The following is a 20155-nucleotide window of genomic DNA, read 5'->3' as shown; positions in this document are numbered from 1 at the left end:
AGTTTTTAATAAAAAATTAAATATTTACAATAATTTTTTTATAAAAATAAAATATTCTTTTATAAAATAAATATAAATATTTACAAAAAAAAATATCAATGTACTTTGTGTAATTAAAAAAACAACAACAACAACCACAATAATAATAATAATAATAATAATAATAATAATAATAATAATAATAATTACATAAATGATATCTGGACTATCCACCATATTACTGGTTTCATACCTAAAACTTTAAAATTTACGGTAGTCATACCTCAACTTAACGGCCAAACTGACACCCGTCAAGTCAGGTATCGTCTGAGTGAAAAATTGATAAGTTGGGGTATGATGAGAGTAATTTTAAAGTTATAGGTATGAAACCAGTAATATGGTGGATAGTCCAGGTAGCATTTCAGTAAATAACCCTAAAAACAATTATAACATGCATGCTCATGACGAGATTGTGATTGGTTCACATTAAGTCTACTACTGTATTCTCAACATTTTATAATAAGAAAAGAATTGAAAGGATTAGAAATGAGATGAAAAGAGAGAAAAATTAAAGGATAATGATAAATCAATCTAACTCATATGACTAATAATCAACCTTAAATCATAAAAATTTGACACTAGGATTTCACTAAGTCTCTTACTAATCATATTTCTTAATTCTTATAACTGTCACAATCCTATGATTAGATTAATTTGTAGGTTAATTTATTATTATCCATAACCTAAACTACTTAACCGCCACCGACACCGTCGACGTGTCGCCACCACCCTCGTCACTATTACCGCTGCCGCCACCTTTACCATCGTTGCCGTCATTACACCGCCGCATTACACGAGTAACCGTTCTAGTTACTTTAACTACGGATAAAAATGTTTACATTTCAACATTTCAAATACATTATTATACATAATATTGAGATTCATTACCCATAAGAAATAGTTATCTATACTATATTATAAGCAGATCTCCCCTGTTTATATTTTAAGTTTCAACATTTACTTTCCCAAAATGTCCATATTTCAATTCTATATTTACCTAAGGTCGCACCTTATAGGCTTCGGGTCCTGCGTCTGTTCCACGTCCGACGCGGCCGAAGCACTATACGCTAGTAGCACCACCTTTGTCTAGGGGTGCGTCTCTTCCTTGCTTCCAAAATGGAACGCAGTAGAAGTGTATGTTTGTGGGTCCCAAGCGGTTGTATCCGTTGCCAAAATAAATAAAAAAAGGTTTTTTTCAAAAAATTTTAAAATGTAATGGCTACTTTGGCCTTTTTTTTCCCTTCTCCTATATACACCACTATCACATTACTCTTTTACACACTATCAAACATACATACTTCTATCTTTTTTAAACCATCTATATTCACATACCACCTCAAAAAAATGTCTAATTCATCAGCATCATCCTCTAGCTCTCATTACGAATCAACCGAAACGAATCAATCAATCGGGCTGTTTCAAAGATGAATGCAATTTTCAATCCTGAGGCAATCACCGCTTGTCTTAACGTTATCTTTGATGAAGAAGAAAACCAGATCCAAGCATCTTCAAGTTCTTCAGCACCCAAGTTGACTAGAAGGGTGATCTATCGAGATCACCTTGGTGCTGCAAAACTTTTATACGATCATTACTTTGCGCCTAATTGCACTTATCCACCCGACATGTTTCGTAGAAGGTTTAGAATGCGAAAGGAAATGTTTCTCCGCATAGCGCGGGATATACACTCCTTTAACAGCATTCAACCGCTACCGAAGCACTTTCAGTTTTTCCACAAAGGGCCGACGGATGCTTCTGGTCGTCTCGGTTTTAACATTTTCTAGAAATGCACTTCTGCAATATGCAGTTAGCGTATAGCTATAAGGCTGATGCTTTGGACGAGTACATGCAAATGGCGCAAGATACGGGGTACCAGTGTTTAGATGCTTTCTGCAAGTGTGTGATACACCTGTATCAACAAGAGTACTTGAGAAGGCCAACAGAAGCAGATATCGAGCTGTTAACTACTAAACATGAGCAGGTTCATGGTTTTCCGGGGATGCTTGGTAGCATAGATTGCATGCATTGGGGTGGAGGAACTGTCCGATGGCATGGCAAGGGCAGTACACGTGAGGCGACAAGGGCCATCCCACAATCATGCTTGAAGCGGTTGCTTCATATGATTTGTGGATCTGGCATGCTTACTTTGGCCCTGCTGGTTCGAACAACGACATCAACGAGTCAGATTTGTTCGACGATTTACTTCAGGACAGGGCTCCCAAAGTAGAGTTTTCGGTGAATGGGCACTAGTTTTGGAAGGGATATTACCTAGTAGATGGTATTTATCCTGAATGGGCCACTCTTGTGAAGTCTTTCAAGTGCCCGATGGACCCAAAACCACCAAGTTCAAGAGGTACCAAGAAGCTGCAAGGAAGGATGTGGAGCGAGCGTTTGGGGTTCTTCAAGGTCGTTGGCAGATTGTTGAGCAACAAGCTCGGGCCTACAATGTGAACAAGATAAAACGTATCATGTTATGTTGTGTCATTCTGCACAACATGATCGTTGAAGATAACGGGCGCGCAATCACAGAGTTTGAAGAAGAGTTGATAGCTAATACTGTCCTCCCAACCCGCACGTGGGATGAAAGGTGTTCAACGCAACTTCGTATGTACAGGGAGGTGCGCGATAGAAGGACTCATCATGGACTCCGCAATGCTCTGGTTAAACATGTCTGACACCTCCCGGAACGCGGCTGTCAACGTTGATGCAGAGTTCTTTATTTCCTAATAATGTGTTTTTTAGTTATTTTTTAATGTTTTTAAATAAATGTAATTTGGTTTATGTTTTTTTTAAGTGTTATAATGTGTTTTTTTATAATAAAATGTGTTTGTTTAGTTTTATGAAAAAAGAAAATGAAATAATATAATAATGGATTAATAGTGTTAGAAGTGGGGGTTATAAGTAGGGGTGTGTCTTGGTGTGTCTAGAGGAGAGAGAAACTGATGAATAGTGTTAGAAGTGGGTTAGAAGTGGGTAGAAGTGGTATACTATAAGGAGAGGTCTAACACCCTTTCTCTCAATCAATCATTTGTTTTCTCTCTCTTCCATATATCATTTATTCATCCAATTCATTCAAAATCTTTTATCTCATAAATCGTACATCGATAAATTATAAAAATTATATAGGTGTTCTTAAAATTTCATTCTCTTTCATTAGAGATATCATTCGATATACTTTCGACGAATTTTTAAATCTGAGGGCGAAGCCCGTACGGCTAAGGCATTTGGCTATCACACTCTATGACCTATCACCCCCATCATCTCACCGCCACAACGCGCGGGTACTTGCTCTCGTTTTGCTAAGTTTTTAAGTAGAAGCATATTTTAATTTTACTATTTATTTGGAAGCAAGAAAGAATTATCAAGAAATCGAAATAGCAAACTCTGATTGGCAGTTGAAATGCCAACGTGGCACACTTATTTTCCCAATAAACCCCCTCAAAGACTAAAAACCTTATCATTCCCCCCAACCCAACGAAACACATTTGTGTACCTGTACAGGTTGTACTTTGTGCATAAAATATCAGTACATTTTAAGTAAACAAGATATTATGGCACTTCGAGCAGCTTCTCTTCTTCCATCTGCAATTTCAGCTCACAAAGAGGTATACATACATACATATAGAATTTTTTTTATTACTATTATTATATGCAGATTTGGGCTTATAAAGTTTTAATAGATATGTTTTTATAAGTGTCTATTATTATGGGCTGAATTGTATGTAATGTGAAACAGGGGAAGTTGAATTCTTGTTGTAGTCTGAAGGAAACTTCATTTATATCAAAAAATGTTAAGTCTGATTTCAGTCCTCTTTTCATTGGTGCAAAGGTAAACTTTACTGTTATAATTTACAGTATGTAAATTCTATTTATATAGTACAATTTATTCCAAACACATGCATTATGTAGGTAATTGCTGGTAACTGTTTGTAACTTATGGAAACCACTATTGGACAGTTATAAGTTTTAACCCACATATCTTGCAAAAAACTTTAGGTCTTGTATGGAATACAAACATGAATTTTTGGAACTCTTGCTAAGTTTTTGGTTCTACTGTCAAAAACAAAGCACAACATTTTGTGTTATACGAAGACAAATTTCTGTGTAACCCGCGAGGTATAAGGTCTAATATGTTGTTTTTCGGAAAGTGATCACACGATTCAAAGCGACATATTGATATCCTCATCCTATTTACATAAATCCATCAAAATATATTCATGTGTTTACTTTATTCAACTTTAAAGCTCCCAAGTCTTTTAAGTTCAATAAAAGTCGTAATCTTTGGGCCATGGAATGCGTCGAAGTGAATTTCCCTGGATTGGAATTATGTACGATGAATTGATTCATATTAGTATCTCAATTGGTGGGTAATTCTTGATTGCAGGAGCTTAGGCGGAAGTCATCATTTGGACCCATTAGGGGTCAAACAGCAACCGTGGCTCCATCTGTCAACGAGGCTGCACCAGACGGCAAGAAAACACTTAGGAAGGGCAATGTGATAATTACAGGAGCCTCTTCTGGTTTGGGACTGGCCACAGCTAAGGCTTTAGCCGATACTGAGAAATGGCATGTTATCATGGCTTGTAGGAACTTCTTGAAAGCTGAAAAGGCTGCTAAATCGGTTGGTATTAGTAAAGATAACTATACCGTTATGCACCTTGATCTTTCTTCTCTTGAAAGTGTTCGCCAATTTGTGGACACCTTTAGGAGGTCTGGTCGACCTCTTGATGCACTTGTGTGCAATGCAGCAGTCTATTTGCCAACAGCTAAAGAACCTACTTACACTGCAGAAGGATTTGAACTTAGCGTTGGGACTAACCATCTTGGTCACTTTCTTCTCTCAAGGTTGTTGCTTGATGACCTTAAGAAATCAGATTACCCACAAAAGCGACTCATTATTGTTGGCTCCATAACAGGTACTAATGTCTAACTCTTACAACCACATACCAAATTTTTAAATGATGAAAGTAAATTTATTGACTTGGGGATGAATTTTAGGAAACACAAACACTTTGGCTGGAAACGTGCCACCTAAGGCTAACCTGGGGGACTTGAGAGGGTTAGCTGGTGGGTTAAATGGGCTAAACAATTCTGCTATGATTGATGGTGGAGAGTTTGATGGTGCCAAGGCTTACAAAGACAGTAAAGTGTGCAATATGCTCACAATGCAAGAGTTTCATAGACGTTACCATGAAGAAAGTGGAGTTACCTTTTCATCTCTTTATCCCGGTTGTATCGCTACAACTGGTCTATTTAGGGAACATATCCCCTTGTTTAGACTTCTATTCCCTCCTTTTCAGAAATACATCACGAAAGGCTATGTATCAGAAGAGGAAGCAGGAAAACGACTAGCACAGGTAAGAAAATGTACTGTCTTTAAAATCAAGATGTTACATTGGTTAATGCTGACTTATTTGTTTTATTGATCTTTATAGGTAGTAAGTGATTCAAGCTTAGGGAAATCGGGTGTGTATTGGAGCTGGAACAAGAACTCTGCTTCATTTGAAAATCAGCTTTCACAAGAAGCCAGTGACGCAGAGAAAGCTCGGAAGCTGTGGGAAGTCAGCGAAAAGCTTGTTGGTTTGGCTTAGGATCAGTCAAAAAGAAGAATCTCAGTCAGTTTCTATGGTATGAATGTGTTTGTTGTGTTGTAAGAAAAAAAAAAGTATAGCAATGCATTCCTGAATTTTCGATATTGTTATGCTTGTCATATGATCAATTAGGAAGACAAGTAGATGCAACAAGCTGCAACTATGTAGGACTTTGTTTTTACAGTATAAAATTGGTATGTTGTCAACCACATATATAAATCAGACGTTCTTTGTAGTTCATAAAAGAACAGTTACCGAATCAGCCATAAGTATGTCGAATACAACAAGTTTAACATCTCATTTTTCCTGAAAGTTGGCATCGGATCAAAACATGTTTTATGTTTTGAAAACATGCTAAATAACTTGGGGTTATGGTGTTGCAATATATTATCAAGTTATCAATTAGCGGAAAATAGTGAAGAAATACAGTCATGTATTTGATATGATGCTATAACAGTTGGGTCATAACTTAAAAGCTGATCATACAATCACAATGTTTTGTTGGAAACAAGTCCCAGATGTAACAATCATCCGATGTAAAATAGTTGGTGTACAATGTAATATGAATCAAGCTTTCAAAATCATTTCATACCCAAACATGAGGATTTAACTATGACTTTGCTATAAGTATCAACCTGTTATTACCTAAGGGTGTTCATACCCTACCACCTTGTGAACTGTACTTGTCTTTCCTTCTCTATTACCCCTTTATCTTTCCCTGTATTATTTCTCTACCAACGAGAAAAGGAAGTCGGAACAATGAATGAAAATTTAAGAAAACTTGGTAGCAAATCAAGATTGTTAGGAGGGACTGAGCAAAATTGGTGCAAGTCAGTGGCCAGCGGCACAGGGATAACCGCATTGGCACTTCAAGCCTCTAAAAACCTAGATATCACACATGTCAGGAATGCTCTTCACAAAATCCAGGAAAACCATCCTATCCTTAACTCCATGCTACACAAAAATATCTCCAATGGTTCAACTACTTTCATCATCAATCCTCCCGTTCCTCACTTCCATCTCAACATCCTCACCCTCTCTGCAACCTCCCAACTTCTCCAAACCCTCATGGCCCACAGCTCCAGCACATCTCTGTCTCCCTTACACATACTCCTTGAGCATGAGCTCAACATTAACGAATGGTCTGGTTTTACCAGCCGCTCATTAAGTAAAGGCGGGTTCTACATATGGTTTGCTAATTTGTACACTTTGCCTGACCAAAGATGGATCTTGGTGATGAGGTTCCACACTGCAGTGTGTGACAGGACCACTGCGGTTTCATTGCTCAAGGAGTTGAGAGAGGTTTTTGGGGAGAATGAGGGTGAAGGGTTTAAAGAGGAGGGCAATATGGCATTCGAGGAACTTGTTCCTGCTGGGAAGGCTAAGAAGACAATGTGGGGACATGGGAAGGACATGGTTGCATACTCTGTTAACTCATTTAGGCTCTCAAAGTTGAAGTTCAAAGACGTCAAAGGACCTTATCGTTCAGAAGTGGTGAGATTTAAGATGAACGCGCAACAAACTCAAATGCTATTAGTTGTAAGTTACATTTCTCAGCTTATTCTTGTTGAATGAAATATAGACATATAAATATGAGATGTAATTCATACAACACAAAAAGTACTATCTACTCCAAAAGTACATACATTTGGATGTGCATTCTGCTTGTAAGCATGGGAAATCTCATGTATAGTACCTATATGATAGATCACGACTCTGTATCCCGATATTAAAATATGGAATTTATATGTGAAGTTTTAGATTATTCTAAAAGAAATCTTATCATCTGAAAGGAAGCAGTTGAAATTGAACACTTAGCTGGTTCTTTAATATTTAAACTTTTAGTGTGAGATATTGCAAATATGGTTATCCATGTCTACTTATATATGATCATTATGCATGACTATTTGACAGGGTTGCAAGTCGAGGGGAATCAAACTTTGCGGAGTATTGGTGTCTGCAATGCTTCTTGCTGTCTACTCCTCTAGACGTCTCCCAAACAAAAACAAACGGAAAAAGTATGGAGTGATATTTTTGAATGATTGTCGCTCATATCTACAACCAGCTCTCTCTCACCAACATTTTGGTAAGTTTGGGTCCAAAACAGGACAGAAAATAAACATTACTGTACACAAGCTTGTAACTACAGTATATTTGCAATGTTCAAATTAGTTTTCAAGCTTAAAAGAGGTGGTCACAAAAACAAACATGCAAAACTTGAAAGTGGCCCAAATGATGGATTTGGGTCTTATACAGTTGGACCAAACCATTGACTCTTTTTCTCCAACTACTGAGTATGTCTTTGGATCCTCGTTAAAATTCTAATTGCTATGAACTAACTAATGGCCAAAAAGAAATATAGAAATTTCATTATTGATTCTCTAAGCCAGCTGATCTTAATAATTCACCAACACCATAAGCCAACAGATCAAAAACACAATTTAAACTGAAGGTTTTACGTTTTAACCCTGCATTGGTCATTATGTTTGTTTTTGCAGGATTTTACCATTCGGCAATAAACACTGTTCAAGAAATGAAACGAGCGGAAAATCTTTGGGACTTGGCAACAAGAAGCTACACATCATTTGCAAGTGCGAAGAATAACAACAAACATTTCACAGATGTGGCTGACTTGAACTACCTCATGTCCAAGGCCATTGACAACCCTAGTTTAACACCAAAGTCTTCCTTGCGGACGGCGTTGGTTACTGTGTTTGAAGATCCTGTCATTGAGATGGCTAGTGAGTTGAGCCAAGATCTTCTCCTAGATGATTATGTCGGGTGTGCCTCGGTTCATGGAGTAGGCCCATCCATTGCCATTTTTGATACTATTGTGGATGGACAATTGGACTGTCTTTGTGTTTACCCTTCACCTCTTCATTCCAGGGAGCAGATTCAAGAACTAATTGCTAATATGCAAACCAATCTTGTTGATGGTATTAAAATGGAGGAACAACTTGAATTTTAGGCCAAAATTGCATGATTTGCAGTATTTTTTTCTTCTTCCTAACACCGGTGGTAATTGTATCAACTAGCTAGCAAAAGGCTAGAGTATTATGGATTTTGTTGATTGTTTATGTCCAATAAGATTAGATAGTATTTGTTAATTGGTGTAATTTATAATTTCAAATATGGCAAAGCGATAGATGGGGCATCGATATTTTTTAATCTAACATCCGCAGATATAGGAAAGATTAGTGTAGGTTTTAAGAACCACTTATGCTAATTGATAGTAAAGCAAACTAAATATATGATCAATAACACTTATAGTCAACCTAATACAGAAAACTATCATAAAAGATAACCTGATACAATAAGGGAGAAAGACATATATAGCATGTAAATGTGTAATAATACATAAAATGGTACTCCAATAAAGACCAATATAAAGATAGTCTCACATATTAAAGTGAATAGTAAAATTGCTTTATTAAATATGCAATTCCTAAATTTGAAGCTTTTCGTCCATTTTTATACCTTCAAGAAGGTGAAACTTCATGCTATCAAGCAGTTCCTGTATCTGTTGTCTTGAATGTAGTGGTGCAGGGTAAACACACGCACAATCAAACAGTCCATCTCTTACTGTATCAAAAAGGGCAATGGATGGACCTACTCCATGAGCCGAGGCACACCCAATATAATCATCAAGTCCAAACTCTCGTTCGGCATCACTAGAAGTCTCGATGACAGGATCCTCAAAGACGCTTACCAAGGAAGTTCTCAAGGAAGACGAAGGAGTCAAACTGGGGTTTTCTATGGCTTTAGTCATGAGAAAGTTTAAGTCAGCCATATCTGTGAAATGTTTGTTGTTATTCTTTGAGTTTTCAAAAGTCATGTAGATCTTAGTTGCCAAGTCCCATAAGGTTTCTTCTCCTTTCACTTCATGACTATTTGAGATAGTAGAATGGTAGAATCCTGAAATATATCAGTAAACCATATTGTTTAGTTAAATAACAACTAAAGGGTCATTTAGTGATGGAAATGCTATGTTTCATCTACTAGATACTTGATACTATTCTTGGTAGGGGTGTAATCGAGTATCAAGCCTACTCGTGAGCTATACAAGATTGTCTCGCGCGTAGATACTTGAAACTCACTCTGACTTGATCGAGCCACACTAGGAATTGAGCTACATGAGTAGACTCTCGAGTCGTGTTTGAGTATCACAAAACCCAGTTCCAAAAGCTCATGAGTAGCATATCAAAATGTCCTATTTTGACTTTTGAAGTCTTGCTTTTGGGACTTTGACCGTAAATTGTTTCGTGTGTGTTATACAATAATTGATGTAAAATATATGGATAGATTGAGCTTTAGATGTATTTTTCATTGATATAACTTTCATTAGTTATTATATTATACAAACAATCGTACTTGCGGTCAAAGTTAGAGATAAAAGATTCAACAAGTTAAAGTTCCATTTATATGATACGAACATATATATAATAAAACTGAAAACAGAGAACATGAACTTTTCAGCGATAAATATCCTACTCTTCAAGAATTTCTGTTCTACATTTATTGAAAAGCATCATTTATTTGGAGTTTGAAAATATATATATGAAGTGTTGGTTCATTAAAAGCAACTACAACGTGTTGGTATAATGTATGTTTGGTAATGCAGGTAGAGGTATTTATGAATGTATCTGTGATCAAATCATATGTCATGTTTATACCATCATATATGTCTCCATATATATTTTGAAACAAGTAATAAAAGTAATTTATTAACTTAAAAGATTTCACTTAGAGGAACCTCTTGTAAAAAACTACTTGTAATACTTGGAGCAATTTGATAATATTGAACCCTAAACTTCTCCCAAGGGGCATGAGCCTCTATCCAGTGGGCTAACCTCACATTAACTAGCAACGTTTTTTAAGGAGATGAGTCATGAGTGTACCGAATTCATGGATGGACAGAGCAGGTTGGAGATATGAGCGGCAATCATTTAGGAACACCACTCCATATTTCTTCCCGTGGTTGCTACTAGGACGTCGCTTGGAGGGATAGGCTGCAAGCAGTGTCGCGGCCGCCAATGCTCCACTTAACTTTATTCCTCTTAGTTTGCAACCCTATCAGATTGACCTTAGTAGATGTTAACATGACAAAAATCTCATAAAACATGATTGCACCGGAGAATTGCTTAAGAAGCAAATTTGATTTCATCAATAAGTTATACAACGGTTTCCGATAAATAAACAAATAAATTAACTGTACTTATAGTCTTAATTCTGTAGATTTTGTTGCAATCTGTTTTGAAAAAAAGGGGGTAACAAGTCATGCTCTAATTATTGAATGTAAACACAAAGTCAATAATGAAGTTTATGAATTAGGGATCAGTAGCAACCAGAGAAGGATCCAGAAAATTTATCTCAAAGGACAAATTTAGCACGCTAATTTTACAATTTGTATGTATTCGTTATACTTATCAAATTTCCATTTTATATGGGCAAAATTTCAAATGTATTTTTGAAATAACTTTTTCTTTTTACATTGTATACTTAAATTGGACCCAGACCTCAAGCTGACTCCGTCCCTGGTTGTAATTATGGCTTTGAATAACTTTGAAAACTTATTTGTATGTGTATACTATCCTTTCTCTAAATCCCAAGGGTATATAGAATCTTAACAATCAAATCATACAGTTGGCAAGTTCCGTAGCGGTAAAAAACTTAAGCGCCAGTGTATATCTACATTTGTACCAACTATATATCATTAATATATTTGCAGGAATTACATCTATTTATATGAAAAGAAACAGGAACTTTAATAAGATGGACATGATTAAAGGCTCTTCAGAAATGAAATGGGTAATGCTAGCTAGTACATGTAGTTGAAGGCAGAGGAACTTAAACCACAAACGACATAACTTAGGCATCTGACATATAACGGCATTATATATCTTATATGATCACGGTAACTGTTTGAGACTCTTATGAACAAGAAGTTGTCAAAAATATCAATATATATGGAGTATAACTTATTTATTGTATACGTATAATTGTATAAAACAAAGGAGGCTTTCCCTTTTTGACTGAGATGTAGTGATGTCTAGTGGCCTAATCGTGACATCTACGTGACCGTTAACTACAAGAATATTGTCATTTAACGAGGAACTTCTATAGCAATGACACTATGTCCTCACTAAAGCTCACTAAAAGACAAAAGAAGTGGGTCAAGTTGATTTTCTAGTTTGGCCAGACATTTAGCTGGTTTGCAGTACAATTTTTAATTTTTTTCATTTAATGTTGTTGTTACAAAGCCAAAACAGATAAATAAATGGGATCAGATCTATAGCAAGGACATAGTTCTTATTATACGTTTTATTTATTTATTTACTTACGTTTCTACCCATCTTACTCCTGGTCACCCCCAGGATGTAGGACGTCTGACTGCTAGGCCACCTAGCATGAGGGTGGTGAATTTGTTGTATGCATATATTCAACTTAAAATTCAATAGAAACCAATAAACTAAGCTAGGTAATTAAGAGCAAGTAGTAGTGAAATTGAAGTAAAACTTACAGCCAAAAGCATATGAGTTTCATGTGCATTCATCTTTAATCTCAACACCTCTGAGTATCTAGGAGATTTCACATCCTTAAACTTCAAATTTGTGAGCCTGAGTGAGTTAACCGAGTATGACAGCATGTCCTTCCCATGTGCCCAAAGTGTTTTCTTAGCCTTCCCAATAGGAATAAGTTCCTCTATTCCAACATTACCTTTCTCTTTATAATGCCCTGCTGCGCCTCCTTCTAATTTCTCCCCCATGGCTTCCTTGAGCTCCTTAAGCAACGAAACAGCCGTGGTTCGGTCACATATCCCCGCGTGTAGCCTCAACACCAACACCCATTTTTTATCAGGCAATGTGTAGACGTTAGCAAACCATAGGTGTAACCCTCCCATGCTCAACGAACGGCTACTGATATCGGACCATTCGTTGATGTTGAGTTCATGCTCGAGAATTACGTGTAACGGCGACATGGACGCGTTAGAGCCTTGGCTCATGAGGGTCTGTAAAAGTTCGGTTGTTTTCGACTGACTCATTATGTTGAGGCGGAGGTGAGGGATAGGTGGATTGATGATGAAACAAGTCGTGCCTGTTGAGGTGTTTTTGTGTAACATGGTATTGAGGTTAGGATGGTCATTTTGGAGTTTTTGAAGGGCTTTTTTGAACTTTGGAATATCTGGTTCCTTTGAAATTTGGAGGGCCAATGTTGTAATCCCAGTTCCAACAGCCACTGCTTTGCACCAATTTTGTTCTGTCCCCCCTAACAATCTTGTGTTGTTCTCAAATTTTCTTGGAGCATCACCCATTTCTATATCTATATGACTATATGTATGTATTGTATGTATAAATAGGTAGATATATATAGGGAGCTAGAAGGGGGAAGAAAGGGATATTAGGCACTTGCAAGATGGTGTACGTACGTGGAGATTGGGTGTTACTTAGAAAGAAAAGTGATCGAGCCAAACACTCGGATATAAATGATCTAAGGTTTAAAAAAGAAAAAAGAATACATTAAATTAAACCAATTAAACTCTGATCAGAAGTTAGGTGTTTAATCTTAAATGGTTTTCTACTCAAGCTTTAAATTACTTTCTGATCTTCGCATATGATCGTGGGCCAAGAGTTAGGCCTTTGTTTTTTCAAAAAACTCCCTTAACTATATACTTACTTTTAAAAAATATAAAAACAATTGTTAATTTTTCAACACCTAAAAAAAATAAAAAGAATTCACATTTAAAAGGGTAAAGAAAATTAAATATCCTTCCGTCCCATTTTAGTTGTCATGCTGACTAACTTTGACTGTAAATAACTTTGTTTGTACTATATAGCAGTTGATGAAACTTATATGAACGAAAAATATATTAAAACTCCAATCCATTCATATATTTTATATCAAGTGTTACATGACACAAACAAAGCTATTTACGGTCAAAGTTAGTCAACATGACAACTAAAATGGGACGGGGTAATTTTTTTTACATTTATATATATGTGGAGAAAAAGTTTCTAAGTATTTAACTTTCATATGTGTAAAGATACATTAATTGTTCACATTAATTTTGAATTGTAAAGTCAAATTGTAATTAACACCAATTTTTTTCACGTGAGATGGACTGAAGATATTAGGTTTATAAATTAACTTTTATATTTTTAAGTGTGAAAATATTTAATAATATTTACAACATTTTGTTAATAAAGTTATAAATGTAGAAAAATTATGATTTAAATTTTTTTTTCAAATTTTAACATGTGAACTTTTTGTTAAAAGTGTATATTAACCTACATATAAAAAAACAAACTATACAAAGGTAAATGAGAAATTATATGTGTATGTTTAAAGTCATTGAAGGACCATACATATAAATCTGTTTTATAAATTTATCTTAGAACCTAGTTATATGTTAAAGCACATCAGTCGCGCCGCCATCACCATGTCATCGTTGTTGTTTTGCGTATGTTTCCCTCTTGTTTCTTTAATATTGGACCATTTATTTTCTCATTTCTTTCTTTCTTAATTGGAAAAACTAAACACTGTTCGTTTCCGCATGTTGAACACCCTTAAATTAATCCGGCCTAAAGTTAATACCAAAAGAATATATAAAGGCCATGGGAGCGTATCTCCTCCCCTAACTATCGATCATTTCCATTCCCTTTTCCCATACGAAGAATACCAATCCCCTTCCCCCCTCATCCCATATTTATATTCTTTTTCTTTTATTATTATAGATAATCAAATAAGTTTTTTCATACCCTTTTAGATCATTCATACTGAAATTATTCCTCGTCCTGTAGTACATGGAAATAGGCTTAAGTTTGACCACTTAATTAATGGTTATATGGAAGTATCACATGTGATGTCTTGTATGTACGTGGGATATATATTCTAATTTGTTAAGTTGTAGTAATAAATTTGAGGAACGTGCCAAAATAGTCTCGATGCTGGTTCAGTAATAGCTTATTCTGATTTTAGATATGTAGTAAATTTACACTTCACCAACAACATTTATCAATAATAAATTATCATGTGGACAATCAAATTGAAATTTTTTGACTCGTACTTTTGTTTCGTTTTGTTGAAATTTTACAAAAATGAATTTCATAAAACAGAACTACAGAAGGAAATTAGCTAAATCGATAGACTTCGTGGTATATGATGTTACAAGTCGTAACTAATTTATACGAGCATGGTATCCGCGTATAATGCGGCGGCGGTGGTGGAGAAGACGGTCTAGTGGTGTCGGTGATGGTACTATTGGTGGTGGTGGCGATGTCAAGTGGTGTAAGTTGATGCAATTGTGATAGTGAAAAATTTAGAAGATAAGGCCTTAATTAAAATGTTAATTATTATAATAAAGGTTTATAGTGTAAAATATAATTAATTAAGGGCAATACATAAAAAGTCAAGGGTAATTCTGATAATTCAAAGTTATAATTATTTAAAATAAAAACAGTTCATTTCAGTAAAGATTAAGTTAAAAGATAAAGTGAAACATTTATCATATTACAATCAATTATATTTTTTAATATATTCATATTTAACCGATATAAAATAGAAACATATAATATGTAATCCTATAAAATATATTTATAAATGCCCGTCCCATATTATCATTGCGATATTCGTACCTAGCGCTATGCGATTGAATGACCACAACTAATGTTGTAATGTTTAATAGTTGCAACTTTAACTAGTTCTGTCGGTTGGCCACCAACTTCACAAGCCCACACTGTTATATATGCAAAATCAAACGACCTTGACCTTCTTCTACTCCATTAAACTTGCATTATGTATAAGCACTAAATCTATATATATTTGCACTAAATCTTATGCATATGGGTTAATTAAAATGTGAGATTCTTGTGGTATAGGATTAGAGCCTTAGAGGTAGAAAAAACTCGATTACATGGGAAGATTGGGTAGATTCACTGTGGTGTAAATCTATAATGTATATGTTACCACTAGTTGGTGGGTGGTTTATATGTGAATAACAGTAAACTTTCAAAAAAACAAAAAAAAAAATTAAAATGTGGATTTTTTACCCTTTCGGGTCCCCATTGGGATAAAAGGCACACGCTTAAATATTATTCCCCGACAATCACCGCTCAACTTTAAATTTCCTATTGGGCTGGCCTCTTATCATTTCTAGCCCAACTGACACCAAGACATTAACAAGTCCAAATTTAACCATTTATTATATGTATGTTTTATGGAGTCGTGTATGTCAAATATATACATTTATCGTACATGACTAAAAATTATTCTAAATTTATCACCATCCGTAATTTGTATACAAGTAGTTAAAGTTAATTCATAGTTCAACGTTTTTAATATCGTTACATTCAACATTATGTTTAAAATATAGTATTGCTCTTATGATTAGATATAGAATTATGTGCTTGATAATGACTACACTAACAAACTTTTGATGTATTTTATTACTTACATGTTTTCTATGCGAAAGTTTAAATTACTCCTCACATTTTAAAACCTAATAAAGATTCTATTTAAAGCCAAACATTCCAAATTTAATAATCACAACACCTAATAATCCAATTAATTTTAGTATTTATTTATACTTATAAGTTTTAATCTTTATATATAATAAAGAAAAATTGTTTTTTAAATTATTTTTAGAAACAATTATGATGTGTCATGTCTACAAATTTTTTCAAAATATTTTTAATTTTATTTATGATGTCATATTTGTTCAATAATCTTTTTAAAATTATTATATTATATTATATAAATAAAAAAGAATTGTGATAACATAAGAGTTTTAAAAATTATGTACTCTCATGCATCTTTTTAATTAATTATAACATCATCATATTAATTTTAAAATATTCTTCTTTTTATAATATATCTCATTAATATAAATTTTTATTAAATGTTCACACGATTATGTAAGTTTTTAATCACCTTAATTTTTCGTTATAATAGGCAGAAAACTATAGTTCTTTTTGGATAGGTTTTAGTTTTTTGTTTTTATCATCCGTATGTGTTTCAACATGTGTCCACAGCTGCACATGTTCTGTTTCCCTTTAGTTTCGTTATCTACATAATAATTTATCATAACCTTTCAATTTATTTAACGTTGTTAATTATTATACATTTTAACATGATAGTATATTTTAAAACTACCCGGATATAATTCAGTTAATTTGTTGAAAAAGCGTTTATAAGTTAACCCGGGGTGATTAGCTAGTTTTTAATAATAAACCAATATTTAAAATCCGATTTGTAAATTAGGTTAAGCTATTAATAATGTATAAACACACATAACATTTAAGTGAATTATATAATTTATCGGATGTCTGGGTCAAATACCGAATCACTGTTTTTAAAAAAAATATATATATGTATATATATAAATTCTTTTTTTATATCTATGTTATTTTTTCTAATAGTTATTATTATATAGCAAAACATGAGTTTATCGAATGAGGTTTTATAACATCGATCATGTTTTCTCAGCTCCCAGTCTATTTTATCATGCTTGATAGTCACCGTTGTAAAAACATCAAAGTATCATTATAATTTACTCAATATCGATGAAAATAAGTCACATAATATGCGTATCTCATTGTGTTGCGTGTAGACATTATTATTTTATTATTAGTATATATATCCAATCAATTCACTCGTATTTTCGAGTAATTGAATTCAAGTAACTAAAACTAAGAACTTTGAAAGCTTATGTCTAAATGGAGTTGCATACCACAACTTCTACTCTTTTCGATCAATTCGAGTTAATATTGATCTCTTCAATAAGGCATCTTGAATCAAACTTGCCGTTGTTGCATTTCACCGCACTCATTAACTCTCGGAAAACAACAACGCTGCACGGAACCACCAGCCTATCTTTCTGGTCGAACCCAAATTCGTCAGCCATCTTTTCCAATAATATTTGGAAGAGAGGGTGAGAAAGATGGGATGTCCGAACCACAAACCGTTGTTGCTCCTCTCCAACATATAGTGCAATACATCCTCTCGGGGTGCTCGTGCACGATCGATTATACACTTGTTTATTTTCATCAAGATCACATGATCTTGACAAGTTTTCGTAACACAATATGTCAGAACCATGACCAATGCAGCCCCCAACCTTAATCTTGTTGGCCAGCCTCTTGACAAATCCTATTTTCTTGGACAACATTGTGTAAATTAAGTGAGCAGTACTTTAATTTGTTTCGGTAGAAGAAGCAAAAGAGAAGTGAGTGTGTATGTAATGTGGAAGACGAGGACATGCTGTATATATATAAGTATAGAATAGAATTACAATAACTAAGCTTATGACTTCAAATAATTGTTATAATTATTGTAGGCTGATTATTATATGTACGTGCATAAGTATTGTCTTTATGCGCTTTATACTTTTTATACACTTGAATTGAATGGTTGCATATAGCAACTCGTTTTCATTTTAACCCAAAAAAAAGTGCAAATAGGTAAAAAATATTGAAAATTTATATTTATACTCGTAATATAATTAGAAGAATATTCTGTCCAAATACATTGCATTATTTAGATTATAAAAATAATTGCATTTAAGCATGATTTTGTAGCATCAAATAAGATACGTAAGTTTAGAAGTAGAACACCTAATATTTTCTTTGAACATGACGTAGTACCTAATTAATTCAGAGTATGCAGCAACTAAATTTTATGTTTATTCTTGTTGAAACATCTCGAAAATTAATTTTGAGTACACATATATAGACCCATATATAATATACTAGATCTTCATTATATATAATACTATATATATATATATATATATTTCATGTTTATTTATACATTGGAAATCCAATTATCCATATATATGATGTTGATGGCTTAATAGTCAATACCCTGCGTGAATATAACATAACAATTCTATATAATCTAATCAGGGGTTGGCAACGGTTGGAAGGTGGATGCGTGGTGGATGGGGCACCACCACTCAACACCGCCGCCAACAGTCCACGACGCGTGGTGGTGTCAAGTTGCGTGGTGTGACCACGCAGTCGACCACTCGGTTTGTTTGTGTATTCGAGGTGTTGGAACGAGTAATTAAGGTCATATTTGACCGAAATTCATTGTGTTTTTTTTTTCACCTCTTCTTCTTCATCTACACCCATTTCCCCCATTTCTTTCATCTCCTCCATTTCTCTTCAACTCCATTTCTCCTCATAAAAATGGATCCAAGAAAACCCAAACGCGTTATCAGATCACCCCGTGGCCGAATCCAACATCAACCCCAACCCCAACACCCGTCAATCGCCGTCGACCCCTACCCCAACACCAACCCGTTAACCGGCAACAAACACCACCTCAAACCACTCGCTGACAATCGATCGATTCCCAACCCGTTTATCGTCCTCGAATGGTTCCTGAATCTCAAAACATTTATTACTCCACCGGGCCCGAGGCGACTGAAATGGGCAATGTGGATATCGACCCATTTTGGGTTCCACGCGACCCACATGCCATTGATGATGCTGAGGAAGATGAAGAATTTGCAGGACTTGATGCCGTTCCAGAAACACAAGATGATTGGGAAGACGAAGCCGAAGAGGAAGAAGTGGAAGTGGAAGAAGTGCCCGAGGTGCGTCCAACGGGAGGGGAAAAAAATTGGATAGGAAGCCTTGGACTCAAGAAGAAGAAGAGGCACTAGCGAAGTGTTGGATTAAAGTTTCGGTTGACAAAGTTGTTGGTGACCGTCAAACGAAGGTAGGATTTTGGAAGCGGGTTCTAATACACTTTCAAGGACATATATCGGGTACTTTACGCACCAAGGATCAACTCAACTCGAAATGGAATGCTATGAATCCGTTAATTCAATCATTCAACGGATACCATCAAGCGGCGGTATGTTTCAACTTCTTTGATTCGGTTTTGTATATATATGTGATTCGGTTTTGTATATATATATGTGTGTTTCAACTTTAAATTACATAGAAACGTGATTTGGATTGAAATGTGATTCGGATTGAAATGTGATTTGGATTGAAATGTGATTCGGATTGAAATGTGTGTTCTTGCTTTCTTGTTTGAATATATGGTTTATGTCGAGCACATTTATATCATATATATATATATATATATGTGTGTGTGTGTGTGTGTGTTTTCTTGCTTTCTGTTGAGCACATATATGTATATATCTATGGTTGTTGTTTCTGTCGAACATGTTTGAACATGTTTCTGTAAAATGGTTATATCTAGTGTTCTTGCTTTCTGTCGAATGTATATATATACATATATCTATGGTGGTTGTTTCTGTCGAACATGTTTCTGTAAAATGGTTATATCTAGTGTTCTTGCTTTCTGTCGAATCTATGGTTACCATTTTACAATTTTGCAGACACGTATGAAGCAAAGTGGATGTAATGAGATTAATATCCGAACCAAAGCAAATGATGATTTTGCAAGACAACACAAGAAGACGTTTACGCACATGTTGGCTTGGAACATTGTGAAAGATAATCCGAAGTGGCAAGAACAACCATATATTGGTGGTGTAAACGAGTCGTCGAGCTCGA

General features: G+C 34.8%; 5 protein-coding genes across 5 annotated transcripts; 3 read left to right on the top strand and 2 right to left on the bottom strand.

Annotated features, from left to right (window-relative positions):
* The first annotated feature begins 1822 nt into the window (after positions 1–1822).
* On the top strand, positions 1823–2711 carry LOC122610890. The gene is made up of 2 exons (XM_043783846.1): positions 1823–2099; positions 2347–2711. The coding sequence occupies exons 1-2, from the start codon at positions 1823–1825 to the stop codon at positions 2709–2711; spliced, it is 642 nt and encodes a 213-aa protein (XP_043639781.1).
* A 796-nt stretch (positions 2712–3507) lies between these two features.
* LOC122611279 (protochlorophyllide reductase) lies at positions 3508–5731 on the top strand. The gene is made up of 5 exons (XM_043784280.1): positions 3508–3641; positions 3773–3865; positions 4421–4952; positions 5035–5393; positions 5472–5731. The coding sequence occupies exons 1-5, from the start codon at positions 3588–3590 to the stop codon at positions 5625–5627; spliced, it is 1194 nt and encodes a 397-aa protein (XP_043640215.1). The 5' UTR covers positions 3508–3587; the 3' UTR covers positions 5628–5731.
* A 776-nt stretch (positions 5732–6507) lies between these two features.
* On the top strand, positions 6508–8700 carry LOC122580632. Its single transcript, XM_043752900.1, has 3 exons — positions 6508–7166; positions 7542–7713; positions 8126–8700. Exons 1-3 carry the CDS (start codon positions 6579–6581, stop codon positions 8593–8595), a joined length of 1230 nt encoding a protein of 409 aa, XP_043608835.1. The 5' UTR covers positions 6508–6578; the 3' UTR covers positions 8596–8700.
* Positions 8701–8936: 236 nt separating this feature from the next.
* On the bottom strand, positions 8937–12946 carry LOC122580016. Its single transcript, XM_043752284.1, has 3 exons — positions 12148–12946; positions 10526–10697; positions 8937–9542 (listed from the first exon to the last, which is right to left on the bottom strand). The coding sequence occupies exons 1-3, from the start codon at positions 12937–12939 to the stop codon at positions 9073–9075; spliced, it is 1434 nt and encodes a 477-aa protein (XP_043608219.1). The 5' UTR covers positions 12940–12946; the 3' UTR covers positions 8937–9072.
* Positions 12947–17373: 4427 nt separating this feature from the next.
* On the bottom strand, positions 17374–17790 carry LOC122610889 (auxin-responsive protein SAUR15-like). Its single transcript, XM_043783845.1, has one exon. It carries the CDS (start codon positions 17788–17790, stop codon positions 17374–17376), a length of 417 nt encoding a protein of 138 aa, XP_043639780.1.
* Positions 17791–20155: the final 2365 nt, after the last annotated feature.

This window comes from Erigeron canadensis, chromosome 8 (assembly GCF_010389155.1).
Source record: "Erigeron canadensis isolate Cc75 chromosome 8, C_canadensis_v1, whole genome shotgun sequence".
Classification (NCBI taxonomy): Eukaryota; Viridiplantae; Streptophyta; class Magnoliopsida; order Asterales; family Asteraceae; genus Erigeron; species Erigeron canadensis.
This window is presented reverse-complemented; position numbering and strand designations above follow the sequence as displayed.